Raw genomic sequence first — 27704 nt, forward strand, 5'->3', positions numbered from 1 at the left:
AAGAATAGGAGAAGTCTTGATAGACCATGGAGGAAAACTCCTTTTAACAAGCGGGTGAAAACTTGCAAACTCTACGCAGAAGGACAGTCCGGGATCGAACGCAGGATCCTGTTGCTGCGAGGCAAAAGCGCTAACCGCTACGCCACCCCACTACACATCCAAACCAGAAGCGATTTGCCCCTGTGTTGAAAGATGCTCAATTACTAGAGCTGTACTATGTCGACAAATAATAAAAGACAAGTTTTAGTAATCAAGTTGTATTTGTTGTTTTTTTTTTTATTAATTCAATTGATGATTAAGGCCTATTGAAACTCCTACTTCGAATAATCAGCTTCTTACGCCTTAATTCTCTTCAACTATGAAATTTTTCTTTTGCTTGTACGATTCAAGTGATGTTAGATCATTATAAACGTTATTTTGGGTATGGGTTCAATAATTGCAAAGGGACAATGAAATGATTAATGGTTATTTAATTTAAACTATAGTTAAAAAAAACGCAGAAGGTTTTGTAAATTCTACTCTTGTTTGTTTTATGCAACGCCCCCTCCGTAGTTAAACAAATTTAACGGCCCAGTTGGTGCTGGGCCCGTGTAGGCCAGCAGTGGTGGTTTACCACAGTAGACTGTAAGATATTACTGTAAAATGTACATTAACATTAACGGCAGCTAGCTTGTATTTTCAGTTAAATAAGGACATTTGAAACATTCGCATTACATTCGGAGAATATTATACCTGAAAATTTTGAAAACAAAAGTGAAATTATTCTAACAACATATAATCAGGGTTTATCACAATTGCTTTTCAAGTAAAATTTAAGATTATATAACAATGTTATTGAGCATATTTTAATTGTTTTTGGTACTTGTCCAGTCGCTTTTGTTGATGGGTAGAAGATGGCAATGGCGGGTAAAATGAAAATACCATTTTACCCAATTCCATAATTGTGGTATATTTTAATCAAATGTGGATGAGAGGGAAAGTATGACAATGGCCATAGAGCCTGTGTTAAAAAACGCGGACATCAAAGTTTCGCCAATAACTATTTAGTCTACTAGTGACTGATGGACTTGTAAACTCGCGACTGAAAGTAGTTCAGACATTTATGCTCCTTGGTTTAACCATAGCCCACTCAATCACGTGCATCACGACGCAAGCTGCTCGTGCTATAGCTAAATTACCGAGATTTGTTTTAAACGTATCTAGTTTTATGTGCTCTTCTATTGCTTCGATAACCTTACTAAAATCCATATTATACCATCAAATACCTTTTAAAACATTACCAGCTACTCTGTCCTGACTACATATACAAATCGAGGAAGTTCTAGCATACACAATAGCAGACGACGGTAACCGCGTAACTGCGAATTAACACAACTTACATAAGACCTATTTTAAGAAAGTGAACAGGCCAAGTATAGCTACGCCAATAAAACGGTCAACTACGGCGAAACTCTGATGACTCGCGACTTTTGGCCATTTTAATACTTTTCCTCTCATCCACTTTTGTTTTAATTTAAATGCTTAAGACGAAACACTTATATTTTCAATTAAATGAGAGCATTTCACACTTATTCTCAGCCGGGTATATGGTGTATTACTGCTGGCTCAAAGTCAAATTATTCTCGGCTGACGGTCAGGAGACGACACAGGTTACAAATCCGTCATCGAAACCTAATTTGCCGTATGGTACGTGCCCGACCCAAAAACGGACGTATATTACTTAAAGAATAGCATGGATCCAGTGGATTCCCAACAAGATAACTCCAGGTTTAGCTTCGCGAAGGCTGGTGGGTAGGATTTTAAAGTGCGCTTATAAATCCCGTCAGAGCCAAAACTGGAGTTAACAAGAAACGTCACCATGTAGAGATCCACTGGACCCATGCTTTGAAATCATACCTTAAAATTATGGTGTATGTTGTTGTAATTGCTCAAGCGTTTCAAAGTGAGTCGCTGGACATCTGGTGTTTTAATATTGGTCAAATGTTTTTGTAACGAATAAGGGTACGAGACGAAAAAACTGATTCGACACCAAAATGTAATCTCCGGCAAGTGCACGGCAATAAAAAGGATGATGAATGCAACTAAAGCAGTCCCGCAAATAACAGAGCTGGTAAACTTCTGAGACTTTCAATGTTTAAATAATAGTAATTTTATAAGTATAATTAAAAAATTGTTGCATTGCCATTTTGTAAACCCTTCAACTAAATGGCTGCCCTCTCATTCCATCATCCCTTCAAAAAGTAATTGGTACCACTGCTATAGATTCCATAATTAGGGCCGTCACGGAGAAGTATAACACTGGACGTGTCTCCATTTCACGGATACTAAATGTATTTAATTATCCGACAGTTTCTACTTGTCCATCCGAAGGGGATATAGCTCAGTGAAAGAGCGCTCGCTTTGCATGCGAGAACTCCCGGGTTCAACCCCCGGTATCTCCATTTCGCAGTTTTAGTCTAAAAGTATTTAATGTTACGATGATCTCTACTTATAAATCCGAAGGGGATATAGCTCAGTGGAAGAGCGCTCGCTTCCCATGTGAGAAATCTCGGGTTCAACCCCCAGTATCTCCATTTCGCGGTTTTAACAAAATATATATTCTTTTCTGAAAATCTCCACTCATCCATCCGAAGGGGATATAGCTCAATGGAAAAGCACTCGCTTCGCATGTGAGAAATCAAGGGTTCAACCCCCGGTATCTCCATTTCGCGGCTCTAGTCTAAAAGTGTTCAATTTTACGATGATGTCTACTTGTACATTCGTAGGGGATATAGTTCAGTGGTAGAGCGCTCGCTTCGCACGTGAGAAGTCCCGGGTTCAACCCCCGGTATCTACATTTCGCAGTTTTAGTCTAAAAGTATTTAATCTTACGATGATATCTACTTGTACATCCGTAGGGGCTATAGCTCAGTGGAAGAGCGCTCGCTTTGCATGTGAGAAGTCCCGGGTTTAACCCCCGAAATCTCCGTTTCGCAGTTTTAGTCTAAAAGTATTTAATTTTGCGATGATCTCTACGTGTACATTCGTAGGGGATATAGCTCAGTGGAAGAGCGCTCGCTTTGCGTGTGAGAATGTTGTAAATTAGAGATAATACCGGTTGTTTTTTATCTATATCCAGATTATATTTTCTACACTTGTATTTTTTATGCATCGCGGTCATTCTTGTAATCTTTATTTTTATCGCGATGCCTTAACTATATAACCGGATAACATTCCGATAACGTTTGTCAGTTCTCAAAGTCAGTTCTCAGTTATCTGTTCCCAGTTATCAGTTGTCAGTAGCGGTCACGGAAATTAACATAAATGTTTTACTTAATTTAATAAAGAGTTCATAACCAGTTAATCCCAGAGTCGTTCTTGCGTCAAACAACAACAGGTTATGGGCCCAGCACGCTTCCACTGCGCAAAGGTTTAGAAGTCATACGAAGTTCAACGCCGGGAAGATTATCCTTTAAGGTGCGGAGTCAGACATAGAATGGCCGGAAATCACCTGGGACGAATCAAGACGTTAACTAAAGATAATTATGATACCTGGAAAATGCAAGTGGAAGCCCTGCTTCAAAAGAACGACCTCTGGGAGTACGTAGATGGAACTTCAACGAGGCCAACTCAGGTGCGGGGAACGGAAGGCAACACCCAGGCGGTCGCTACCTGGGACAGTAATGATCGGAAGGCAAGAGCGGACCTAATCTTGTCGATCAGTCCGTCGGAGTTGAAGCAAGTAAAGAACTGCACCACCTCACGGGAACTATGGCAGAAGCTGGAATCCATCTACCAGTCCAGTGGACCTGCCCGGAAAGCCACGCTGCTGAAGAAACTGACCCTCAAGAAAATGAAGGAGGGAGAAGATGTCCGGGATCACGTCCGAGAATTCTTCGATGCAGTAGTTGGCTGACATGGGAGTAGCTGTAAACAACGACCTACTGGCCATTATCTTGTTATACAGTCTACCAGAATCATACGAGAACTTCCGGTGCGCAATAGAGTCCAGGGATACGTTACCTGATCCAGAAGCCTTGAAAATAAAGATCCTGGAGGAATCGGACGCCAAGCAATCTAAAGAAGACGAACCCGTGCAGAACGCGATGATGGGCAGTAGGGGTAGAGGAAGAGGTTCACGTGGACGAGGAAGCACGACCTTCAAGTACAAGTGTCATGGATGCAGGAAACCCGGCCACAAGGTAGCCGATTGCCCCGACAGAAACCATGGTTCAGGCATAAGAACCAGAAAGAAGGAAAACGCCCATCATGTACTGGCAGAAAACTTGGCCGAGGAAGAATTCGCATTGCACCTGAAGGCTGATCACGATTCCTGGTGCCTGGACAGCGGAGCCACCTCACATATGACTTCCAACAGAGACTGTTTCAATGATTACGAAGAGACCACGAAATGTTTAAACCTGGCCACTGCTGAGTCAACGAAGATACGAGGTGTTGGCGAAGTAAAAGTACCCGCAACGAATGGCAGCGACAATCGAATTCTTCGCCTGGAACGAGCCCTTCATGTCCCGGATTTAAGAACAAATCTCCTATCCATTGCCAAGATGACGGACAAAGGACATGAGGTCACATTCAAGAAGTCGCAGGCCTGGATTAAGACGGCAACCGGGGAAGTGATTGCAGTTGCTGACAGAGTTGGAGACCTTTAATTCCTGAGAAAGACTGAAGAAACGGTCCATTCAGTGCTAGCGGAAATAAAGCCTAGAAGCAACCTGGAGAACTGGCATTTCCTACTCGGTCATTTGAACGAGAGAAGTTTGAAGGAAATGGCCCGGAAGAATTTGGCTACGGGACTCAACATTGAAAAAGATGGGAGCCTGGGAATCTGCCAAATCTGTATCAAAGGAAAGCAATCGAAGGAGCCGTTCCCGAAAACCGACGATAGCCGAACCTCGCATGTCCTGGAAATAGTACACTCTGACGTATGTGGCCCGATGAGAGTAACGTCGATGAGTGGAGCCAAGTACATCGTCGTTTTCACTGATGATTATTCCCGGTGGAGTGAAGTCAGCTTTTTAAAACACAAGAGCGAAGTGTTGAAAGCCTTCAAAGAATTCAAGCAACGAGCTGAAGTGGAAACCGGGAGAAAAATCAAGACCTTGCAGTCCGACAACGGAACCGAATACTGCAACAATGAATTCGACAGATTCCTGAAAGACTCTGGGATAAAAAGAAGGCTCACCGTACCATACACCCCGGAACAGAATGGCATTGCCGAAAGAGAGAACAGAACACTCCTAGATATGGCCCGATGTATGATGATACAAGCGCAACTTCCACCATCATTCTGGGCAGAAGCGATGGCCACGGCTAACTACATTCGAAACCGTTGTCCTTCCCGGAGCATAAATGGAGAAGTACCATTTACCAGATGGACCGGAAAGAAGCCATCCCTGCAACATTTGAAGATTTTCGGCGACAAAGCTTTGCTGTTGGACGAAAATAAAAGGAAGGGGAAGTTTGCAGCCAGGAGCAAAGAATGCGTTTTCATCGGCTATTCTCAAGTCTCGAAGGCCTATCGACTCTGGGTTCCGTCCGAGAAGCAAATTTACCGGAGTCGAAATGTCAAGTTCCTGGGAGAATTTAATAAACAAGGCGGATATGATGATTTCGTCACTCCAGAAGTAAACCTGAAATACGGAGGCAAAGCTAAAGGCGAAATCGAAATCCCGGCCACTACACACGCTGTAAAACCGCCAGGAAGAGAAGAATTCAAAGAAGTCAAAAAGGAGTTCAAAGATGAAACCCCGGAAGAACCTAATGCCCAGGAAAACGAGGACGTCTTCGAAGAACCCTCAGAAACCCTCGTTCTGAAGAAAGGTCCCGGAAGACCGAAGAAAATAAGAACTGGAGTACCCGGACGACCGAAGAAATCGTTCAACATGATTCCGAGCGTCTCAGAAGAGTCTACTGACGAGCAAGAAACCCTGTCCGATGAGTCAGCAAACCTAGCCATCTTATCAGAACCTTTGTCCATGAAGTAAGCCCTGGCTTCTCCGTACGCAAACGACTGGAGGAAAGCAGTAACGGAAGAGTTCGTTTCGCTTATCAAGTGCGAAACCTGGGACATCGTTGATTGTCCGGAAAACCAAAAGGTCCTTGGAAATCGTCTCGTCTTCCGAACTAAATACTTACCCAGCGGAGAAGTAGAGAAAAGGAAAGCCAGGCTCGTAGCGAAAGGTTTTGCCCAGAGACCAGGGATCGACTACCAAGAGACGTTCGCACCCGTCATTAGATCCAGCTCGATAAGACTGCTTATGGCCCTTGCTGTGGAAATCGGTTTGGAAGTCCACCAAATGGACGTCGTCACGGCCTATCTTAATGGCGAACTCGAGGAGGAAATATATATGGTCGTCCCGGAAGGATTAACAGAATCCCTCGAAGAAATCGTCAAGTCAACCCGGTTCGACAAGTCAATCATTGCCAGAGCAAAGAAATGGACCAGCGACCTGGAAGAAGAGGGACAAATAGCCTTGCGGAATCTACCAACAGAGGGAATGCCAGCTGACGTCTGTACAAAGAGCCTGTTCCGTCCGAAGCACCTCTTCTGCGTCAAAGCCCTTGGACAGGAAATAATTAAATGACCACCCCCTGGATAGAAGATTGAAACCACCGATATTAAGAGGGACTGTTGTAAATTAGAGATAATACCGGTTGTTTTTTATCTATATCCAGATTATATTTTCTACACTTGTATTTTTTATGCATCGCGGTCATTCTTGTAATCTTTATTTTTATCGCGATGCCTTAACTATATAACCGGATAACATTCCGATAACGTTTGTCAGTTCTCAAAGTCAGTTCTCAGTTATCTGTTCCCAGTTATCAGTTGTCAGTAGCGGTCACGGAAATTAACATAAATGTTTTACTTAATTTAATAAAGAGTTCATAACCAGTTAATCCCAGAGTCGTTCTTGCGTCAAACAACAACAGAGAAGTCCCGGGTTCAACCCCCGGTATCTCCATTTCGCGGCTCTAGTCTAAAAGTGTTCAATTTTACGATGATCTCTACTTGTATATCCGAAGGGGATATAGCTCAGTGGAAGAGCGCTCGCTTCGCATGTGAGAAGTCCCGGGTTCAGCCCCCGGTATCTCCATTTCGCAGTTTTAGTCTAAAAGTATTTAATTTTACGATGATATCTACTTGTACATCCGAAGGGGATATAGCTCAGTGAAAGAGCGCTCGCTTTGCATGCGAGAACTCCCGGGTTCAACCCCCGGTATCTCCAATTCGCGGTTTTAGTCTAAAAGTATTTAATTATACGATGATCTCTACTTGTAAATCCGAAGGGGATATAGCTCAGTGGAAGAGCGCTCGCTTCCCATGTGAGAAATCCCGGGTTCAACCCCCAGTATCTCCATTTCGCGGTTTTAACAAAATATATATTCTTTTCTGAAAATCTCCACTCATCCATCCGAAGGGGATATAGCTCAATGGAAAAGCACTCGCTTCGCATGTGAGAAATCAAGGGTTCAACCCCCGGTATCTCCATTTCGCGGCTCTAGTCTAAAAGTGTTCAATTTTACGATGATGTCTACTTGTACATTCGTAGGGGATATAGTTCAGTGGTAGAGCGCTCGCTTCGCACGTGAGAAGTCCCGGGTTCAACCCCCGGTCTCTACATTTCGCAGTTTTAATCTAAAAGTATTTAATTTTACGATGATATCTACTTGTACATCCGTAGGGGATATAGCTCAGTGGAAGAGCGCTCGCTTTGCGTGTGAGAAGTCCCGGGTTCAACCCCCGGTATCTCCATTTCGCGGCTCTAGTCTAAAAGTGTTCAATTTTACGATGATCTCTACTTGTATATCCGAAGGGGATATAGCTCAGTGGAAGAGCGCTCGCTTCGCATGTGAGAAGTCCCGGGTTCAGCCCCCGGTATCTCCATTTCGCAGTTTTAGTCTAAAAGTATTTAATTTTACGATGATATCTACTTGTACATCCGAAGGGGATATAGCTCAGTGAAAGAGCGCTCGCTTTGCATGCGAGAACTCCCGGGTTCAACCCCCGGTATCTCCAATTCGCGGTTTTAGTCTAAAAGTATTTAATTTTACGATGATCTCTACTTGTAAATCCGAAGGGGATATAGCTCAGTGGAAGAGCGCTCGCTTCCCATGTGAGAAATCCCGGGTTCAACCCCCAGTATCTCCATTTCGCGGTTTTAACAAAATATATATTCTTTTCTGAAAATCTCCACTCATCCATCCGAAGGGGATATAGCTCAATGGAAAAGCACGCGCTTCGCATGTGAGAAATCAAGGGTTCAACCCCCGGTATCTCCATTTCGCGGCTCTAGTCTAAAAGTGTTCAATTTTACGATGATGTCTACTTGTACATTCGTAGGGGATATAGTTCAGTGGTAGAGCGCTCGCTTCGCACGTGAGAAGTCCCGGGTTCAACCCCCGGTCTCTACATTTCGCAGTTTTAATCTAAAAGTATTTAATTTTACGATGATATCTACTTGTACATCCGTAGGGGATATAGCTCAGTGGAAGAGCGCTCGCTTTGCGTGTGAGAAGTCTCGGGTTCAACCCCCGGTATCTCCATTTCGCGGCTCTAGTCTAAAAGTGTTCAATTTTACGATGATCTCTACTTGTATATCCGAAGGGGATATAGCTCAGTGGAAGAGCGCTCGCTTCGCATGTGAGAAGTCCCGGGTTCAGCCCCCGGTATCTCCATTTCGCAGTTTTAGTCTAAAAGTATTTAATTTTACGATGATATCTACTTGTACATCCGAAGGGGATATAGCTCAGTGAAAGAGCGCTCGCTTTGCATGCGAGAACTCCCGGGTTCAACCCCCGGTATCTCCAATCGCGGTTTTAGTCTAAAAGTATTTAATTTTACGATGATCTCTACTTGTACATCCGAAGGGGATATAGCTCAGTGGAAGAGCGCTCGCTTCCCATGTGAGAAATCCCGGGTTCAACCCCCAGTATCTCCATTTCGCGGTTTTAAAAAAGTATATATTCTTTTCTGAAAATCTCCACTCATCCATCCGAAGGGGATATAGCTCAATGGAAAAGCACTCGCTTCGCATGTGAGAAATCAAGGGTTCAACCCCCGGTATCTCCATTTCGCGGCTCTAGTCTAAAAGTGTTCAATTTTACGATGATGTCTACTTGTACATTCGTAGGGGATATAGCTCAGTGGTTGTGCGCTCGCTTCGCACGTGAGAAGTCCCGGGTTCAACCCCCGGTATCTACATTTCGCACTTTTAGTCTAAAAGTAATTAATTTTACGATGATATCTACTTGTACATCCGTAGGGGATATAGCTCAGTGGAAGACCACTCGCTATGCATGTGAGAAGTCCCGGGCTTAACCCCCGGTATCTCCATTTCGTGGTTTTAGTCTAAAAGTATTTAATTTTACGATGATCTCTACTTGTACATCCGTAGGGGATATAGCTCAGTGGAAGGGCGCTCGCTTTGCATGTGAGAAGTCCCGGGTTCGACCTCCGGTATCTCCATTTCGCGGTTTTAGTCTAAACGTATTTAATTTTAGTATGATCTTTACTTGCACATCCGAAGGGGATATAGCTCAGTGGAAGAGCGCTCGCTTCGCATGTGAGAAGTCCCGGGTTCGACCCCCGGTATCTCCATTTCGCGGTTTTAGTCCAAAAGTATTTAATTTTACGATGATCTCTACTTGTACATCAGTAGAGGATATAGCTCAGTGGAAGAGCGCTCGCTTTGCATGTGAGAAGTCCCGGGTTCAACCCCCCGTATCTCCATTTCGCGGCTCTAGTCTATAAGTGTTCAATTTTACGATGCTCTCTACTTGGATATTCGAAGGGGATATAGCTCAGTGGAAAAGCGCTCGCTTGGCATGTGAGAAGTCCTGGGTTCGACCCCCGGTCTCTCCATTTCGCGGTTTTAGTCTAAAAGTATTTAATTTTACGATGATATCTACTTGTACATTCGTTGGGGATATAGCTCAGTGGAACAGCGCTCGCTTGGCATGTGAGAAGTCCCGGGTTCAACCCCCGGTATGTCCATTTCGCGGCTCTAGTCGAAAAGTGTTCAATTTTACGATGATCTCTACTTGTGTATCCGAAGGTGATATAGCTCAGTGGAAGAGCGCTCCCTTTGCATGTGAGAAGTCCCGGGTTAAACCCCCGGTATCTCCATTTCGCAGTTTTAGTCTAAAAGTATTTAATTTTACGATGATCTCTACTTCTACTTCCGAAGGAGATATAGCTCAGTGGAAGAGCGCTCGCTTCGCATGTGAGAAGTCCCGGGTTCGACCCCCGGTATCTCCATTTCGCGGTTTTAGTCTAAAAGTATTTAATTTTACGATGATATCTACTTTTACAACCGTAGGGGATATAGCTCTGTGGAAGAGCGCTCGCTTTGCGTGTGAGAAATCCCGGGTTCAACCCGCGGTATCTCCATTTCGCGGCTCTAGTCTAAAAGTGTTCAATTTTACGATGATCTCTACTTGTACATCCGAAGGGGATGTAGCTCAGTGGAAGGGCGCTCGCTTCGCATGTGAGACGTCCCGGGTTCGACCACCGGTGTCTCCATTTCGCGGTATTAGTCTAAAAGTATTTAATTTTACGATGATATCTACATGTACATTCGTAGGGGATATAGCTCAGTGGAAGAGCGCTCGCTTTGCATGTGAGAAATCCCAGGTTCAACCCGCGGTATCTCCATTTCGCGGCTCTAGTCTAAAAGTGTTCAGTTTTACGATGATCTCTACTTGTACATCCGAAGGGGATGTAGCTCAGTGGAAGGGCGCTCGCTTCGCATGTGAGACGTCCCGGGTTCGACCACCGGTGTCTCCATTTCGCGGTATTAGTCTAAAAGTATTTAATTTTACGATGATATCTACATGTACATTCGTAGGGGATATAGCTCAGTGGAAGAGCGCTCGCTTTGCATGTGAGAAATCCCAGGTTCAACCCGCGGTATCTCCATTTCGCGGCTCTAGTCTAAAAGTGTTCAGTTTTACGATGATCTCTACTTGTACATCCGAAGGGGATGTAGCTCAGTGGAAGGGCGCTCGCTTCGCATGTGAGACGTCCCGGGTTCGACCCCCGGTATCTCCATTTCGCGGTATTAGTCTAAAAGTATTTAATTTTACGATGATCTCTACTTGTACATCCGAAGGGGATATACCTCAGTGGAAGAGCGCTCGCTTTGCATGTGAGAAGTCCCGAGTTCAACCCCCGGTATCTCCATTTCGCGGCTCTAGTTTAAAAGTGTTCAATTTTACGATGATCTCTACTTGTATATCCGAAGGGGAAATAGCTCAGTGGAAGAGCGCTTGCTTCGCATGTGAGAAGTCCCGGGTTCAACCTCCGGTATTTCTGTTTCGTGGTTTTAGTCTAAAATATTTAATTTTACGATGATCTCTACTTGTACATCAGTAGGGGATATAGCTCAGTGGAAGAGCGCTCGCTTTGCATGTGAGAAGTCCCGGGTTCAACCCCCGTATCTCCATTTCGTGGTTTTAGTCTAAAAGTATTTAATTTTACGATGATCTCTACTTGTACATCCGAAGGGGATATAGCTCAGTGGAAGAGCGCTCGCTTCGCATGTGAGAAGTCCTGGGTTCGACCCCCGGTATCTCCATTTCGCGGTTTTAGTCTAAAAGTATTTTATTTTACCATGATATCTACTTGTACATTCGTTGGGGATATAGCTCCGTGGAAGAGCGCTCGCTTTGCATGTGAGAGGTCCCGGGTTCAACCCCCGGTATGTCCATTTCGCGGCTCTAGTCGAAAAGTGTTCAGTTTTACGATGATCTCTACTTGTATATCCGAAGGTGATATAGCTCAGTGGAAGAGCGCTCTCTTTGTATGTGAGAAGTCCCGGGTTCAACCCCCGGTATCTCCGTTTCGCAGTTTTAGTCTAAAAGTATTTAATTTTACGATGATCTCTACTTCTACGTCCGAAGGGGATATAGCTCAGTGGAAGAGCGCTCGCTTCGCATGTGAGAAGTCCCGGATTCAACCCCCGGTATCTCCATTTCGCGGTTTTAGTCTAAAAGTATTTAGTTTTACGATGATATCTACATGGACATCCGTAGGGGATATAGCTCAGTGGAAGAGCGCTCGCTTTGCATGTGAGAAGTCCCGGATTCTACCCCCGGTATGTCCATTTCGCGGTTTTAGTCTAAAAGTATTTAATTTTACGATGATATATACTCGTACATTCGTAGGGGATATAGCTCAGTGGAAGAGCGCTCGCTTTGCATGTGAGAAGTCCCGGGTTCAACCCCCGGTATCTCCATTTCGTGGTTTTAGTCTAAAAGTATTTAATTTTACGATGATCTCTACTTGTACATCAGTAGAGGATATAGCTCAGTGGAAGAGCGCTCGCTTTGCATGTGGGAAGTCCTGGGTTCAACCCCCGTATCTCCATTTCGCGGCTCTAGTCTATAAGTGTTCAATTTTACGATGCTCTCTACTTGGATATCCGAAGGGGATATAGCTCAGTGGACGCACAATTTATTGAAACGGAAGCAAGATTTATTCAAAGAAAATCAAACGGACTTGATTGCCACTTCAGATTTAAATAATGTTCGTAAAGACTGCGATGATTTGGAACTGAAACATGTGTTTTTTGCTGGTATTGACAGAACTTTAGCAGACTTTGTCATGTTGCCGTGTGTATATTTGATGCTAGTGAGTATCTTCAGAAGTGAGATGAGACTAGAAGTACTGAGCTAACCAAATTCTTCACTCGGCGAAAGTGAAATTAATATTCTTGATAATACACCAACGGTTGGCCCTCTAGTGGTGTTTTCAGAATATTCCCTCCAAAACGTGAGACGCTCGCGGTGGTAGATGGCCGAACTAGATTCAAGCACCCGCGTCCGTGTTCCGCGGCTTTAGGTTGAGGGGAAGGGGGTAGGAAATGTTTTTGGAACTCGACCAATTTTTTTCTCACAAGTGTAGGCGCGATTGAAGCGGCGTAAAATCCTCAAATTTGTTCACTAGTGCCAGGATCTATTACCAATGCTAGAGCCCTTTACTTCTAGTCTCATCTCACTTCTGGTATCTTTGGTTAAACATTTGTTGCATTTATATGAATAATTTGATCTTTTAGGACCATTTAAATAGTTGTGGTATTAGTGCTAGTGTTGAACTACCGATGGTTTATCAGTGGTACCAAAGAATGCTCAGTGACATCCATGTAATTGAAGCTGTTTCCAAATGTAATTGGAATGAAATTAACTTTGACGATGCCGAAGGCTCTGATATCAAAGTCATTCTTCCCAATATTACTGATTCAAGCCTATATTTGCGGTAAGTTTGATCCGACCCACAATGAAAGATAAATCCGAGAAATGGGTGCTGAACATGTGGTGCTTTATGCCGTAAAAAAGTTGCTTGACTGAAAAATTTCTTATTTAAAGCAATTTAGTTACGGCTGTGTTTTAGTCTATAAAAATACCACTAGGTGCTCCCGTAGTCAACAGGGTTCATACGAACATGGAAAACAGGGAAAACCTGGAAATATCAGGGGAAATCGGTATAGATGAAAAAGTTCAGGGAAAATGAAAATTACTTCGAAAAATCAGGGAAATTAAAGGGACTACAAAAAGGCATCGGCGGGTGGGTAAAAATTTTTGAAATACGTCACAGACATCACGTGATGCCATGATACAAAGGCTCCTCGTGGAGTGGAACTGGACATCTAGTCCTTGTTTTTCGCGAGATTGCAGCGCCAATTCCATGAAGTGATAATTTTCGAAATGAAACGAACTAAGCTTCTTTGAACCACGCCTCTCCTTGGTCACGTGCCTCTGACGTATTTCAAATAATTTTTACCCACCCGCCGATGCCTACTTTACAGTCCCTTTAAACGAAGTGAAAGAATTAAATACACTTCAATGGGACCCATAATCTAATGGAATTGTGTATGTTGGTCCCGCTAAAGCATCATTCGTCTATTGTAACATAGCTATAAGAGGGGTAAACATATGCTGATGTAGGTATGTCTAGTAACCCTATTTGAAATTATAAACACTCCTCCTTGGAATGTAAAAGAAAAATGCACCTGGAAATTTATCAAAAGTACTCTGGAAAACCTGGAAATATCAGGGAAATTGACTTTGGAAATTTCGTATGAACCCTGGTCAAAGGGTGGAGTTAACTGGCATGCTGAAATTAGCAAAGGCTAGTTTTAGCTCCACTCTTTTTGATAAGTTCTGATTGATTCCTGTCTTCATCAAGCTAAAATATTTGTTTAGAAGATTAGCCGTCATGTCATTGCTTTAATAGCTCTGTTAAGAGATGCTTGTCTCCACACCGAGTATTGAAAAAAAAAAAAAATGCATACTACCAGAAGGGTATAATTGAAGAAGGATGACACTCGGTATCCTCTTAATACTTAAAGTGACTGTAAAGTAGGCATCGGCGGGTGGGAAAAATTATTTGAAATACGTCAGAGGCACGTGACCGGGGAGAGGCGTGGATCAAAGAAGCTTAGTTTGTTTTATTTCGAAAAATACCACTTCATGGAATTGGCGCTGCAATCTTGCGAAAAACAAGGACTAGATGTCCAGTTCCACTCCATGAGGAGTCTTTGTATCTTGGCATCACGTGATGTCTGTGACGTATTTCAAATAATTTTTACCCACCCGCCGATGCCCTCTTTGCAGTTCCTTTAAAGCAAAGCGCGGGTCCAGTGTATCCCCTACAAGTTGACTTTCCTTACGAACTCCAGTTTTGGCTTGGCGAAGGCAGGAGGCATTTGTGGGCGGGATTTATAAGTGCCCATATAAATCCCGCCCACTAGCCTTTGCCAAGGCAAAGCGGGAGTACAGGAGGAAAGTCGCCTTGTAGGGGATCCACTGGACCCGCGCTTTGCTTTAAGTTATGTAACATGATTCTTCCAAGGCTCACCCTTTTCGATTTCTCTCCTGCTCATCAAACTTCAGATGGGCCTCGCTCCATGGGGTGAATTCTTTTGCTGTTTGAGTACTAAATTCTTAGCAATTAACCCACAAACCTCGTCTTGACGTGGGACAAAAATTGACAAACGCGCCTTGGCAAATAGTTAAGCTCTGATAGAGTAATGATGATGGAAATATTTATCGCGTATGTGATTCGGTTCAATAACCCTGCTTCGATTGTTGTGATGTAGGGAAGAATCATGTGTTACAATTACCCGGCTTTGTGGTACTGTACACTTCTCTCGAAGAGAAGAATTATATACTTCTGATACTAGTTTACTTTTGCCATGATTGAATCATCGTGTTCCATTTTCCGTTTAGGGACCCCAAAAGAACTAAAGTGAAGATAAAACACAAGGAACCCACCGCAGTAATGAATAAATTAAAGGTTAATTAATATAATTAAATAATTTAAATATTACAGTGATATCAATGCGGATCTATTTTTAAATGTTAAGGAGCAAAATATCATGCCAATATATTCAAGTTGTCCCTCCATAATGGATGAAGGAATTGACTGGCATAGTTTGCCAATAACTGCCCATCCGGCTGGAGGTGATTTACCATTATCAAGAGTTGACCGTAAATGTCAACAAGTCGAGAGTATGGTGACTGCTGCCTTGGATACAGCCAAAGTTGATGACGTAATCGTGGATTTTTGTGCTGGAGGGGTAATGTTTTGAATTAAAGTTAGACCAGTAGGATATTAGATTTATAGTACCAAAAGTAGATGAGAGGAAAAGTATGAAAAATGGCTGCAAAAGTCGCGAGTCATCAGAGTTTCGCCGTAGTTGACGGTTTTATTGGCGTAGCTATACTGGGCCTGTTCACTCCCTTAAAATAGGTCTTGTGTTAATTCGCGGTTACGCGGTTACCGTCGTCTGCTATTGTGTATGCTAGAACTTCCTCGATTTGTGTTTGTAGTCAGGACAGAGTAGCTGGTAATGTTTTAAAAGGTATTTGAAGGTATAATATGGATTTAAGTAAGGTTATCGAAGCAATAGAAGAGCACATAAAACTAGATACGTTTTAAACAAATCTCGGTAATTTAGCTATAGCGCGAGCAGCTTGCGTCGTGATGCGCGTGATCGAGTGGGCTATGGTTAAACCAAGGAGCATAAATGTCTGAACTACTTTCAGTCGCGAGTTTGCAAGTCCATCAGTCACTAGTAAACTAAATAGTTATTGGCTAAACTTTGATGTCCGCGTTTTTTAACACAGGCTCTATGGCCATTGTCATACTTTCCCTCTCATCCACATTTGATAGTACCTATGGTGTCTAAAAAAGCCTAGTCTGACCCCCTGCAACCTTTACTCCATCTCGCCCCAACCTGATATGTACATAAAAACATCTCCCTTATAAAACGGATGATTCAGAGTTAATTATCTTCTAATAAAGTAAAATATTATCAGAAGGGAATAAGAGAGAAGGGACACACTTTATATCTCCATAATGCTTTACACTCGTAACAACAGTCTTACTAACCTCAAATCAACTACCCTTCACTGATTGGCTATCTAACTTCTGCCTTAGCTGTGACGTCACATAAGAAGGTGACGTCTCGGTTGACGAATAAAAAGTAGTTTTGTTTACAACTTTACATTGAAGGAGATAAAAACTACCGAATTTCATGTTGATAAACGAAATCAAGCTGCGCAATTAATTTAGATGCACGGGAATTGAGAACATACCAAAATCCGATAATTTGAAGGTAATAAATAGATGAGAACTAATTATTCTGAATTAATATTAAAAAATAAAAATTAGTTTCAATAAAGTACATACTTGAGGTTATAATTACACAAGAACGAAACATCGACAGCCCTAAGCCTTTGGAGAATGAAAATCTAGCAGACAAATAGGCCGCCTGATACCGCGGAGATCTTAAAGAACTATATTTGCAGTAAATTGGTTAAAAGCTGTGTACTTGCGCAAAGTTTTCGCGGTTTTCTTGAAGTTGGTCGGACTCTCGTTACCATAGCAGGCTCTAATGTCTCCCTTCTCTCTTATTCCCTTCTGATATTATAATGATTTAATTGTTTTGTGTTGCGTAATGTAGGGTCATGTTGGAATCGTTCTTGCATACTATTTACCAAAGTGCAAGGTATAAATTGTAGTTTGAATTTGTCGCTTCTCAAGCTTATAATTTGTAATTTTAGATTATTCTGGTGGAAAATAAGGAATCATCGCTTGATAGAGCTCGAGACAGGGCCTCCATTTTGGAACTTGATAATATATTTTTCTATCAGGTTGGTTGTAACTTGTAAGCTAGTTTTCAGTCTGCTGGCTTCACTTACTACTGATAGTAACATCAAAAAATTATTTGGCCCAGTGTTAGCAGAAGTGAGATGAGACTAGAAGTATTGAGCTAACCAAATAGACCTTTTCACCGGTAGAGCGGGGGTGAAAAGGGGGGAAAAATTTCGAGAGGTGAGCATGCGTAGAAAGAATGTTTGGGGGCAGTGCAGTACTTTTAACCATTCCTTTTGCCTTATTTGCTACGCATTCGAGTTTATTTTTATAAAACAGTGTTGTATTACGTGTTGTAAAAGTATTAATTGAACTTCCGAGGTGAAATTTTATCAAATTCAATTGATAGACGTAAAATTAGGGCATTTAATGAAATTCTACTCACTAAATTGGGCGCCAGGGCTTACGGGCATTTATACACAGCGCTTTCGGCACGGCATCGGCGGACATCGCCGTCTATTCGCCGATGAAGCGATGATCCCGTACCGTCGCCAAGGCTTAGTGAGTTATAGCGGCCTACTAATATCAATGCACCGTTTCCATTAGAACTTAAACACTTTATTTCTTAACATGATTTTAATTGTACTATCTCGGTTTTAAATACTAGGCATTTTATTTTAATATTAAATTTCAAAAGGTCTCCCATACGTCCATCGTAGTTTAGTTTACACGTTTAACTCCATAGAAGCGCTATAACTCATGCCCCCAAACATTGAAACTTCTCATGCGCGGCCCTTAGTGTGAACAGGTCTATTCTTCACTCGGCGAAAGTGAATATTCTTGATAACACACCAACGGTTGGCCCTCTAGTAGCGGTTTCAGAATTTCCCCTCCAAAAATTGAGTGAGACGCTCGCGGTGGTAGACGACCGAACTAGATTCAAGCACCCGCGTCCGTGTTCCGCGGCTTTAGGTTGAGGGGAAGGGGGTAAGAAATGTTTTTGGAACTCGACCAATTTTTTCTCTCTAGCGTAGGCGCGATGGAAGCGGCATAAAATCCTCAAATTTGTTCACTAGTGCCAGGATCTTCTACCAATGCTAGAACCCTTCACTTCTAGCCTCATCTCACTTCTGCTGATAGTAACATCAAAATAATTATTTGGCCCAGTGTTAGTAACCTTGTAACGCGATATAGAGGAACACAATGACGAAACAACCTGTTTTAAAGAGAGAGAATAACAAATAGCACCAGCCAAATCATTATATTACGTAACTTTTAAACATTCCATAGTTAGAAAACTTAGTTGACGTACTTTAAAGCAAATCGCGGGTCACGTGGTTCCCCTCCAAGTTCACTTTCCATACGAACTCCAGTTTTGGCTTGAAAAATGCTAGTGGGCGCAAGATGCTGCCTAATCTTCTACACAATAATTTTACTTTGGCAATTACAATTAGTCCACGAGCCTTAGCTAAAACTAGCCTTTGCTAAACATAGCAGGCCCTCCACTGAGGGGTCGGTCATTCATGAAATCCCGTACGCTACCTGCATGTGAAATCCAATTTAAGAAATCCGAAATCAATGCTGATTTCGAAATCAAATAAAAAATCCGAAATCAGCAACGAAATCACAAAATCAGTAAAGAAATCATAAAGTCAGTAAAATAAAAATTACAAAATCAACAGAGAAATCACGAAATCAACAAAGAAATCACGAAATCAACAAAGAAATCACGGAATCAACAAAGAAATCACGAAATCAACAAAGAAATCACGAAATCAACATAGAAATCACAAAATCAGAAGCAAAATCAGTAAAGAAATCGTGAAAACCATTACAAAATTCACGAAATCCAAAATCAAAAGAAATCACTAAATCCGACGAAATCACGGGGAAAAAATCTCAAAATCCGAGGAAATCACGCGAAATACCTCAAAATCCAACGAAATCAAGGGAAATATCGCAAAATCCGTCGAAATCACGGTAAAAATAGCAAAATCCGACGGAATCACGGGAAAAATCTCAAAATTCAATGAAATCCATTTGATTTTATTGACTTCTGAAATCAAACAAAATCCGTCGAAATCAAACGAAATCCGACGAAATCAAATTGGATTTTGAAATCCCGTAGACTTTTTCCTAAACGTCCGACCCCTCGCCCTCCACCCTTCGACTATGAGAGCATCTGTTGTAATTTGTTTGAACTAAACACTAAACTACATCCGCGTCTAGCTTTGAAGTGTGTAAACCAAGGATATAAGTATTATAGCCAATCAATGTATGAAAGTTCTGGTTTTAATAACTTATCTTGAAGACATATTTCAATATGCCCAAGGAATTAAAAAATGTCTTGGTAAGCATCTAGAATTTATGACCAAGTTCCCTGGAAAATTTAATCATTCTAAGTCACAATGCAGAATTTTTAAATGTTATGTTTAGAGTGTATTACGGATGACCCTTAAACTGATAGGCAACGCTAATTGAATTAAGGATTCATCCGTAAAACACGCCTTGAAAATGGTGACCCTGACGGGAAAATGTGATAAAAACTCGAAATCGCCCAAAGAACATCCCCCTTAACTTTTGACAGACCTTTCAGAAACACCCTGTATAAACCTATAGATGCCTACGTCCTTTTTGCCCTGGGAAAACTCGGAGATGAAGGGCGTACTTCCCTCCCACGAAAAGAGTTTATACAAGGTTCATACAAACCTGGAAAACAGGGAAAACCTGGAAAAATCAGGGAAATAAATAGTTGACAAAAACCTCAAGGAAAACTCAGGGAAATTTATAATTTTTAGTAAAATTCACTAATTCAGGGAAATTTGCGTCAAACAGGGGCCGAGTAATTAAGCAAAATGTTCATAAACATCCCCCCCCGTAGGATTAACATTACACTATACTTTGGAGGCTCATAACTCTGGTTATATTAGAGATACGGGGATGTTCTATGATTATGTTATAGTCCAATTTGCCCCCCGTCCTTCGATAGCATTTGCTCCATAGGATACTCCATATAGGGGGAAAAACCTGGAAAACTCAGGGAAGTATATGGGGAAAAACCTGGAAATCTCAGGGAAATTTATTTCCAAAGGTTGTATGAACCCTGTTTATAGATCAGTCTAATTGTTATTATTTACATAACCCAGTCGATAGATTTTTGAGGGAATAATACCTAATTTTAAGTTATTTTTATGTCTTTCTTGTATTAGTGCAACTTGGACCACTTTAAAGGGGCATTTGACATAGCATTGTCGTTGCACGCCTGTGGAGTTGCTACGGATTTGGTTTTAAATAAGAGTTTAACGCACAGGGCAAAGTTTATTTGCTGCCCCTGCTGTTATGGTTCTATTCATGATGTAACTTCAGTTAGTTACCCAAGGAGCCAAGTTTTCAAAAAAGCTGGAGTTACTACTGAGGTGACTAATAGAAATTATACTCATATAGTTTATCCTTTAAGGGTCTTTCAGACGATCCAACTTTTTGACTCAGCTCGATGGGTCAAAAAGTTGTATCAACTGGCCTAACCTTTGAAGGGAAAAGTTAAGTAAATCCTTCCTTTTCACACGACTAAAGTTTTACCGCCAAGTGGAACTTTTTAAGCGCCACCTACTTTGTCACTTATGAAATAACCCGCGAAAAAGGCTATTTTTGTAATTCATTTTGATTGGCTGAAGAAATGAATGAAAAAGTTGAGTCACCAAAAATTAGATCACTGATCCAATTTTTCCTAGCCAACTCTTTTGGTGACTCAACTCATCCAGCGTCTATTCACACGATCCAACTACTTGATTCAACTCGATTTGACCCATTAAGCTGAGTCAAAAGGTTGGATCGTCTGAAAGAGCCTTAATTAGAGTTGTGAAAATTTAGTATACAAGGTGTTCAAAAGGGTTGGTAAGACCGAAGTACAGGGAAATCTATGGGTGATTTAATTTAAGTGGAAAATGTTCTGTGACATTGTTCCCTAAGAGCAGCCAACTCTTTTGGTGACTCAACTCATCCAGCGTCTATTCACACGATCCAACTAGTTGATTCAACTCGAGTTGACCCATTAAGCTGAGTCAAAAGGTTGGATCGTCTGAAAGAGCCTTAGAGTTGTAAAAATTTAATATGCAAGGTGTTCAAAAGGGTTGGTAAGACCGAAGTACATGGAAATCTATGGGTGATTTAATTTAAGTGGAAAATGTTCTGTGACATTGTTCCCTAAGAGCAGCCAACTCTTTTGGTGACTCAACTCATCCAGCGTCTATTCACGCGATCCAACTACTTGATTCAACTCGATTTGACCCATTAAGCTGAGTCAAAAGGTTGGATCGTCTGAAAGTAGAGTGGTGAAAACTTAATATACAAGGTGTTCAAAAGGGTTGGTAAGACCGACGTACAGGGAAATCTATGGGTGATTTAATTTAAGTGGAAAATGTTCTGTGACATTGTTCCCTAAGAGCCACTATTAAAAAGTCATGGTTGAGTCGTTGTAAGGATGACAGCTTAAATTTAATGATGAAACTGAAAGACAGTGCTTAGTAGTTATGGGGTCATTAGTAAAACAGTCTAATCATAACTTATAAATGGTGGTTTGGATGGCAAAATGTTATAGAATATTTTCGACTCTCAATCGCCCATAGAACCCACTGTACTTCGGTTCTACAACCATTCATTTTTGGAACACCCTATATATATATTTTTTAATCTTAGGAATACATTTCATTGGGACATTTTGCTGATCGCACTGAAGTGGACACAGCATGTGAAGAACAGGGTTAGTCTTTGAAGAGAAAGTTATGTCCGAAAGGGTTTTAAATTTCAATCCTTTTTAAATGCATGCGCAATGCGCTTTCTATCTTATTGTGCTGACAGGCTTGTTGAAATTCGTTTTGCTTGTATTTAAGTTTCAGTGTGTAGCGTTTTAGTTGCATGCAAAGCATTACACTTCAAAATTAACCCAGAAAATTGTGTACTGTCTACCCAAAATATGGTACACTTATGAAGTATGTTTTATGAAATTTACTTCAATAGCTTATTAACTTCATGAAAGACTTATGATAATTGTGACTTTTCCAAATAGATAATATAAAATCGTGAGCTTGTTTAGCCGTTTATGAATGTATACGGTTAAGTTTTTCAGCTTTTTATCAAGTACCATGTCGAACCTTCCATTAAGTTCTTTTGTGATTTTCTACCTTTTTATAGAACACTTCTAATAGCGCTGATACTTTCATGATTCTTTTGTATCTTGGGTTATGATTGTTGAATTTTGCTTCAGCTTAATGTTAGTGCAACCATATCTGCTCTTGAGTTACATTTGACATTTAGTTACAATTAAATATGATAGATTAACATTTACATAAATATATTGTTGTATATTTCTAGGCAAGTTCTGTATGGGACTGATTGACACTGACAGAGCTCTATATTTTCAAGAAAATGATTATGAAGTCACACTTTGTACTTTAAAGCCTCCAGATTGCACTCCAAAGAGCAATCTACTTATGGGCGTTCCTTTACAACCCCAATAAACGACTTGTCAAATAAATTTTATTTTTGCCATTCTTATTTCGGCTTGTCCAATAACCATTTCAGCCCCCTCTAATGTTTTTGTACCTGCTCAAGCTCCGAGTGTAGCACCTAATGTGGGTATAACTGCGGCAACTGCCCCATCTCAAACTTGGTCTCGTTAATTCCTCCCGTTAACGTAACGTTGCCTTTGACAGGCGTAAAAACCCCATCGCACGTAGTGAATACGTCAGCGCCCTTTTCTCTCGATGTTGTGTCTCATATAAACACACCTATTTCCGCTCTCCCTAGGGTAGCATACATTATTAGTGCTAGCGGGATAGGGCAATCATTTTCGCCATAAGCCGATAATATCAATTATTTATGCGCTTATGTCTTCGTCAAATATTACTGGGAATTCAAAATTTAGTAACTGTCAGTTGACAGCCGAAGCCATTCTGCGGGTCCCAAGGTATTCTCGCGAAACAGCTCCGTTATATTCATAACGTACCGGATGACGTATTCTTATCAAAATTTATTTGCTTCCCTTTACGTGGTCCTGCATTCGATCTTTGCGTTGAAAAAGAGATCATAATTTCTTGCGGCGTGCTACTGACGACCGGTTTTGTGCCATGAACGGTGAAGTTGAACTGTGTTCATTGTGTGGTGATGTTGTGATTAGATCCATTTTTCGAGATGCACTCGCGCCAAATATGGTAGTTTGGTCCTTCGGCGTTTTTTAGAAATTCATAATATTTTGTTTATGACTAATCCTAACCTTTTTAGTAACCTTGAGAATATTTAGGAAAAGACCTATTTGTTTTAAAACTTTGATATTTTGCACTATAGTTTAAACCCCTACAATATACCTCACTAAAATTTCAAGAGATTCGAACCAGTGAAACCAAAGAAAACGTAAGCCCTTTATTTATTGTTACTTAGTGTTTTAATATTTTTTACAAAAAACTGTGAAACAAAAACTTCTCAAATTTTGCACATTTCAATATAAGTTCAAGAGATTTTAACTCCCCATAGACAGCCATGTCGAAAGCTGACAACTTCGATTTTTGCTAAAATGTGAGATACGTGTTTTCGGCCAATAATGGGCTTCTATAGCGCGTGAATCCAAAGTGTGATCGAGTGGGCTGTGGTTAGACTCGTTACGAACTGTACATAACATTAAAAGTTTGGCATAGGTGCTTAATTTGAAAGTGATCTAGATTATGTTAGCATCTTTGGCCAAATCGTAGAACATTGAATGTTCATTTCGCAAGAGAGCATGTGGAGAGTTGAATTCCACAACTCGTCCCTGATCGAGAACCATTATCCTTTGAAAAGTTAAATGGCGACAAATTAACCAATCATTTTAAGCCGATTTATTAGGTAGTTAAACTAACTTGTCGTAGTCCAAGATAGTGTTTATTCTGTGCGCGATGGTGATGATGGTAGAGTTAGCGAATTCCTTCTTGATGGTCTCTTGAATGAGATCGTCGGTGTCCATGTCGACAGAGGCCGTGGCTTCGTCCAAGATCAGGATCTTGGTGTTCCTCAACAAGGCACGAGCCAAACAGACCAACTGACGCTGCCCGACGCTCAGATTCTGCCCCCCTTCGGCCACAGGGTGATCCAGTCCCTGCTCGAGTGACGCCACGAAGGACTTTAGGTGGGAGTGTTCCAAAGCGGCCCACAGTCTCCTGTCATCTTTTTGTTCAAAAGGATCCAGGTTGAGCCTGAGCGTGCCCGAAAAGAGGACGGGCTCTTGAGGGATGATGGTCAGCCGCGAACGCAAATCGAACAAGCCCAATCCCTCCACTTCCACTTCGTCTATAACGATCTGACCGCTCACCCCCTCGATGAGACGGAAGAGCGCCAGCGTCAGCGACGACTTTCCCGCACCTGTCCGCCCCACCACACCCACCTTCTCCCCGGCTTCGATCCTGACATCTATGTTCTTCAAGACCAAATCCAATCCTGTTCGGTATCCGGTGCTGTAGTCTTCTATTGTTATTTGTCCTCGTTGAGGCCAGTCAGCCGGTGGTTGACATTCTGGTTTCTCCCACTGGGCCTCGGTCTCCAAACGACAGTATTCGTCAACTCTTTCTATGGAGACGACATTTGATTCCAAACCCGTAGTGGCAGCGACAAAGAGTTTCAGAAATTGCAGGAACTGTGATTTCATAATATTAAATTTGTACTTCATTTACAGAAAATAAATGATTGTTCCACGTGATAAAAAAGTCGCGCACGTGTTTTTCAAAATGCATATAATATCTTTCATAGATAAGAATTTAATTTAAGCATAATGCTGTATCACCAAAAATATATAAATTGAAACCGAACTCTCTAACAAAGAGGGGAAAGGGTGTTAGGTCAGGCCCGTTTCCCCAATTCCTTTGCCCTTTCCAGGAGGTATTGCACGGACAGTACGTTTTCTTGAAAACGTATCAAAATGGTGCTCAAACTAGCTTCTATACTTTACGAAAAAGAACATAGAAAAATGGCGGCATTAGGTGTAGCTAACCTAAAATTACGTTGTCGCTAAACCTGATTTCGGTGATATTTGGCGACTTTTCGCTATATCAATCTTCCATTGAAACAGTTGCACACAATTCTATCTCGAGTTAAGTCAGTAACTATTAGTCCTTCTATATCGTGCCACTTCAGCAACGTTTCATCATCACGCTTATATCAAGTCAAGAGTTACTCGAGAAACCAGCAGAGATTTTAGCAAGTGCAAAAGATTTTGATTTATTCGTAGCGCTTACCCGATCGGCATTAGCCAAGATAAGTCCTACAAATTCAGCTGCCAGAGCCTCTTTGCTCAAAACTATAAAAATTACGGTGCAAAACATCAAGACATTTCCTAAGATATTGTAGCGTACTGTCAGCCATCTGGAAAGAAATTCCGTTTTATTGACTTGGAAAAATGATTAGCGAGCTCGCTTTGCTTTGCATCCACAACGCTTTTCAATCTAAAGGTAAAAATGTTGTGTACATGCTGATAAAGCTGTTGCTTCAAAACTAAAGAGACGCAATTGAAATCAGGCTTTAGTAACGTAATTACAAAATTACCTTTGTGCCATGTTCATCATGTAGTTAGCTGCAGTGCATTCGTCGATCAGTTTCAGGAAGTGTCCTTCGAAGTTCTCTCCGGCGTCACACGCCCTGATGACAGTGCTGCCAGCCACTGATCCTCCCACGTGCGAAAACAAGAAAGAATTTCTCAAGCTTGTTATACGCTTGAATTGCCGATTGCTCGACATCAAAAAACGCTACAAAAGATATTGGAACCTAAATTACACATTGTAACTTTCTAAAAAATCACATAAAATGTCTGTTAACTTTAGGAAGTGTCTATAAGAATCTTTACTATTTCTATTGTTTATTTGTATGTTTTCTAGTTTTCAATAGCCTCAGTTGAAGCGCTCAAAGCTCTGACTTCAACCAACTCCCAGATTATTAAAGATTAAGAGAGGCTATTCCTCACTCGATACGAATTATGAGTTTAACCACGACAATTAACAATTGAGAGTGATACTGAATAATTAAGTATGGAGACTGAAATCGAGTTCCTACCTGAAGTGAAATGTATCCAACAACAACAACAATGCAGGGAATTATGAATAGTGGTAAATATATTGCAATTCCTGACGGGTAAACAACTAAAAATATCAATCCCCAATTGGTTAGTCTTAACGCTAAAGGTAACTGCTGGTCGAGGGCGTCGATATCTTGGGAGAAACGATTCAGTATCCTTCCAACTGGAGTCGTGTCGAAGAAGGATATGGGAGAACGAAATACGCTGTCGAGCATTTTCTTATGCAGACAGTTTGCCGCTCGTAGACAGCGAAAGACGTGACCAGTTACGTTCAGCAATACCAAAAATGCTTGGATTAAAGCAAGAGTGACTAAGACCGCTATACGGGTTGCCTTTAAGTCTGGGTTCGCTTTAAAATCTTCCTTGGAGTCCGCGCACCACAGAGACAAATAGTACATCAACACGAAATTAAGGGATATAAGACTGGTGGCTGTTACTATGAAGATCGTATAACTTGCTATGCCATAGGCTTTAAAATATTGTTTGTATTGTGATACGGATATCTGAAAATGCACAATAACATTATCACGAGAATAAATATGTAAAGAGTTTTAGTTCTCAAAAAGAAATGTCCAAACTCTCCTCGTATATTAAAGAGCACATACGTTTCCTTCTTTGAGCGTCTCTTTAGTCATGAGTTTTGCCTCATCTTCATTGGAAACTTTTCCTTCGGATGCACGATGTAATCTCTCAGCTTTGATATTTAATGTACTAAAAACATTGCGTTAACAAAATTCACATATTAGCAAAGCGTGTTAAACTTCCAAGGATCAATTGAAGAAATTTAAAATAATGGCTATCTCTTCAACCAAATGGTGGTTGTATACGAAGAAAATCGCTAGGTTATTTTGAACAGTACATACTAAATTTCTACGACTTGAAACGTTTTCGCTTTTCTAGAACGTAGCAGCGGTAAAAAGTGTAGATTATAGCATCAAATTTACTCACGGCAGTTCTTCTTTATTCTCGTCGCTCATGTCACTCATGTGTTGCACGAAATAATCTCTTGCCTTTCCCTGACGACTCATGATTTCGTCATAGGTTCCCCGCTCGATGATTCGTCCGCTATTCATGAAGAAGATCTCGTCCACTTCGCGGATGAAACTCAAGTTGTGTGTCACCAGAACTCTCGTCTGTAAGAGATTGAATTGCTATTTGTCGAGCGAGCAAGGAACATCAAAAAGTAGCAACATTCAAATTCGAGCGACTCAGAAGGTTAGCTAGTCTTATTGCATTAATATAATTTGATCACTTCACGAGCTGCTATTATTGAAGTTGCACGGATTTAAATCAAAATCTATGAGACTTAGATATACATGTATATACGGGATGTCAGTTGAAATTTATTTCATAGTAAAGAAACTAATAACTTTCCGGGCCGAAATATTCAACTACTACGTGGATTTAAACGAAACGACACGTCGACATCTCATTTAGATTAATGGTTGCTTAGCGATTTTATAGAAACTATTAGTGTTATTTACTTTCTTTCGAAGTAATCCTTTTGGTCCG

At 41.3% G+C, this 27704-nt stretch overlaps 2 protein-coding genes and 24 non-coding genes across 26 annotated transcripts in view; 25 read left to right on the top strand and 1 right to left on the bottom strand.

Annotated features, from left to right (window-relative positions):
• LOC149689168 (ATP-binding cassette sub-family C member 1-like) overlaps nt 1-27704 on the bottom strand; it is a 51270-nt gene that overhangs the window by 15127 nt on the left and 8439 nt on the right. The window lies entirely within an intron of this gene.
• On the top strand, nt 2370-2441 carry TRNAA-UGC (transfer RNA alanine (anticodon UGC)). The gene has a single exon. It is a non-coding gene; the product is annotated as a tRNA-Ala (tRNA).
• Nucleotides 2502-2573, top strand: TRNAG-CCC (transfer RNA glycine (anticodon CCC)). The gene has a single exon. It is a non-coding gene; the product is annotated as a tRNA-Gly (tRNA).
• On the top strand, nt 2765-2836 carry TRNAA-CGC (transfer RNA alanine (anticodon CGC)). The gene has a single exon. It is a non-coding gene; the product is annotated as a tRNA-Ala (tRNA).
• TRNAA-CGC (transfer RNA alanine (anticodon CGC)) lies at nt 7026-7097 on the top strand. The gene has a single exon. It is a non-coding gene; the product is annotated as a tRNA-Ala (tRNA).
• Nucleotides 7158-7229, top strand: TRNAA-UGC (transfer RNA alanine (anticodon UGC)). Its single transcript has one exon. It is a non-coding gene; the product is annotated as a tRNA-Ala (tRNA).
• Nucleotides 7290-7361, top strand: TRNAG-CCC (transfer RNA glycine (anticodon CCC)). The gene has a single exon. It is a non-coding gene; the product is annotated as a tRNA-Gly (tRNA).
• TRNAA-CGC (transfer RNA alanine (anticodon CGC)) lies at nt 7550-7624 on the top strand. Its single transcript has one exon. It is a non-coding gene; the product is annotated as a tRNA-Ala (tRNA).
• On the top strand, nt 7685-7756 carry TRNAA-UGC (transfer RNA alanine (anticodon UGC)). The gene has a single exon. It is a non-coding gene; the product is annotated as a tRNA-Ala (tRNA).
• TRNAA-CGC (transfer RNA alanine (anticodon CGC)) lies at nt 7817-7888 on the top strand. Its single transcript has one exon. It is a non-coding gene; the product is annotated as a tRNA-Ala (tRNA).
• On the top strand, nt 7949-8020 carry TRNAA-UGC (transfer RNA alanine (anticodon UGC)). The gene has a single exon. It is a non-coding gene; the product is annotated as a tRNA-Ala (tRNA).
• TRNAG-CCC (transfer RNA glycine (anticodon CCC)) lies at nt 8081-8152 on the top strand. Its single transcript has one exon. It is a non-coding gene; the product is annotated as a tRNA-Gly (tRNA).
• TRNAA-CGC (transfer RNA alanine (anticodon CGC)) lies at nt 8341-8415 on the top strand. The gene has a single exon. It is a non-coding gene; the product is annotated as a tRNA-Ala (tRNA).
• Nucleotides 8476-8547, top strand: TRNAA-UGC (transfer RNA alanine (anticodon UGC)). The gene has a single exon. It is a non-coding gene; the product is annotated as a tRNA-Ala (tRNA).
• On the top strand, nt 8608-8679 carry TRNAA-CGC (transfer RNA alanine (anticodon CGC)). The gene has a single exon. It is a non-coding gene; the product is annotated as a tRNA-Ala (tRNA).
• TRNAA-UGC (transfer RNA alanine (anticodon UGC)) lies at nt 8740-8811 on the top strand. Its single transcript has one exon. It is a non-coding gene; the product is annotated as a tRNA-Ala (tRNA).
• On the top strand, nt 8871-8942 carry TRNAG-CCC (transfer RNA glycine (anticodon CCC)). The gene has a single exon. It is a non-coding gene; the product is annotated as a tRNA-Gly (tRNA).
• TRNAA-UGC (transfer RNA alanine (anticodon UGC)) lies at nt 9398-9469 on the top strand. Its single transcript has one exon. It is a non-coding gene; the product is annotated as a tRNA-Ala (tRNA).
• TRNAA-CGC (transfer RNA alanine (anticodon CGC)) lies at nt 9530-9601 on the top strand. The gene has a single exon. It is a non-coding gene; the product is annotated as a tRNA-Ala (tRNA).
• Nucleotides 10190-10261, top strand: TRNAA-CGC (transfer RNA alanine (anticodon CGC)). Its single transcript has one exon. It is a non-coding gene; the product is annotated as a tRNA-Ala (tRNA).
• TRNAA-CGC (transfer RNA alanine (anticodon CGC)) lies at nt 10982-11053 on the top strand. The gene has a single exon. It is a non-coding gene; the product is annotated as a tRNA-Ala (tRNA).
• TRNAA-CGC (transfer RNA alanine (anticodon CGC)) lies at nt 11508-11579 on the top strand. Its single transcript has one exon. It is a non-coding gene; the product is annotated as a tRNA-Ala (tRNA).
• Nucleotides 11640-11711, top strand: TRNAA-UGC (transfer RNA alanine (anticodon UGC)). The gene has a single exon. It is a non-coding gene; the product is annotated as a tRNA-Ala (tRNA).
• Nucleotides 11904-11975, top strand: TRNAA-CGC (transfer RNA alanine (anticodon CGC)). Its single transcript has one exon. It is a non-coding gene; the product is annotated as a tRNA-Ala (tRNA).
• On the top strand, nt 12168-12239 carry TRNAA-UGC (transfer RNA alanine (anticodon UGC)). The gene has a single exon. It is a non-coding gene; the product is annotated as a tRNA-Ala (tRNA).
• On the top strand, nt 12392-22639 carry LOC149689194 (glutathione S-transferase C-terminal domain-containing protein-like). The gene is made up of 9 exons (XM_089869588.1): nt 12392-12634; nt 13059-13258; nt 15232-15298; nt 15369-15581; nt 16971-17015; nt 17071-17160; nt 20311-20517; nt 21797-21860; nt 22472-22639. The coding sequence occupies exons 1-9, from the start codon at nt 12407-12409 to the stop codon at nt 22615-22617; spliced, it is 1260 nt and encodes a 419-aa protein (XP_089725714.1). The 5' UTR covers nt 12392-12406; the 3' UTR covers nt 22618-22639.

The sequence above is a fragment of the Phalangium opilio genome, unplaced genomic scaffold (assembly GCF_054372755.1).
Source record: "Phalangium opilio isolate 3A_F unplaced genomic scaffold, DU_Popi_V2 ptg000031l_1, whole genome shotgun sequence".
Taxonomy (NCBI): Eukaryota; Metazoa; Arthropoda; class Arachnida; order Opiliones; family Phalangiidae; genus Phalangium; species Phalangium opilio.

Coding starts and splice junctions, on each gene's coding strand:
- LOC149689194 (XM_089869588.1), top strand. CDS start 12,407: ATGCTCTCTACTTGGATATCCGAAGGGGATATAGCTCAGTGGACGCAC. Junction 12,635..13,058: donor CGTGTGTATATTTGATGCTA/GTGAGTATCTTC, acceptor TTGATCTTTTAG/GACCATTTAAATAGTTGTGG. Junction 21,861..22,471: donor CACAGCATGTGAAGAACAGG/GTTAGTCTTTGA, acceptor GTATATTTCTAG/GCAAGTTCTGTATGGGACTG.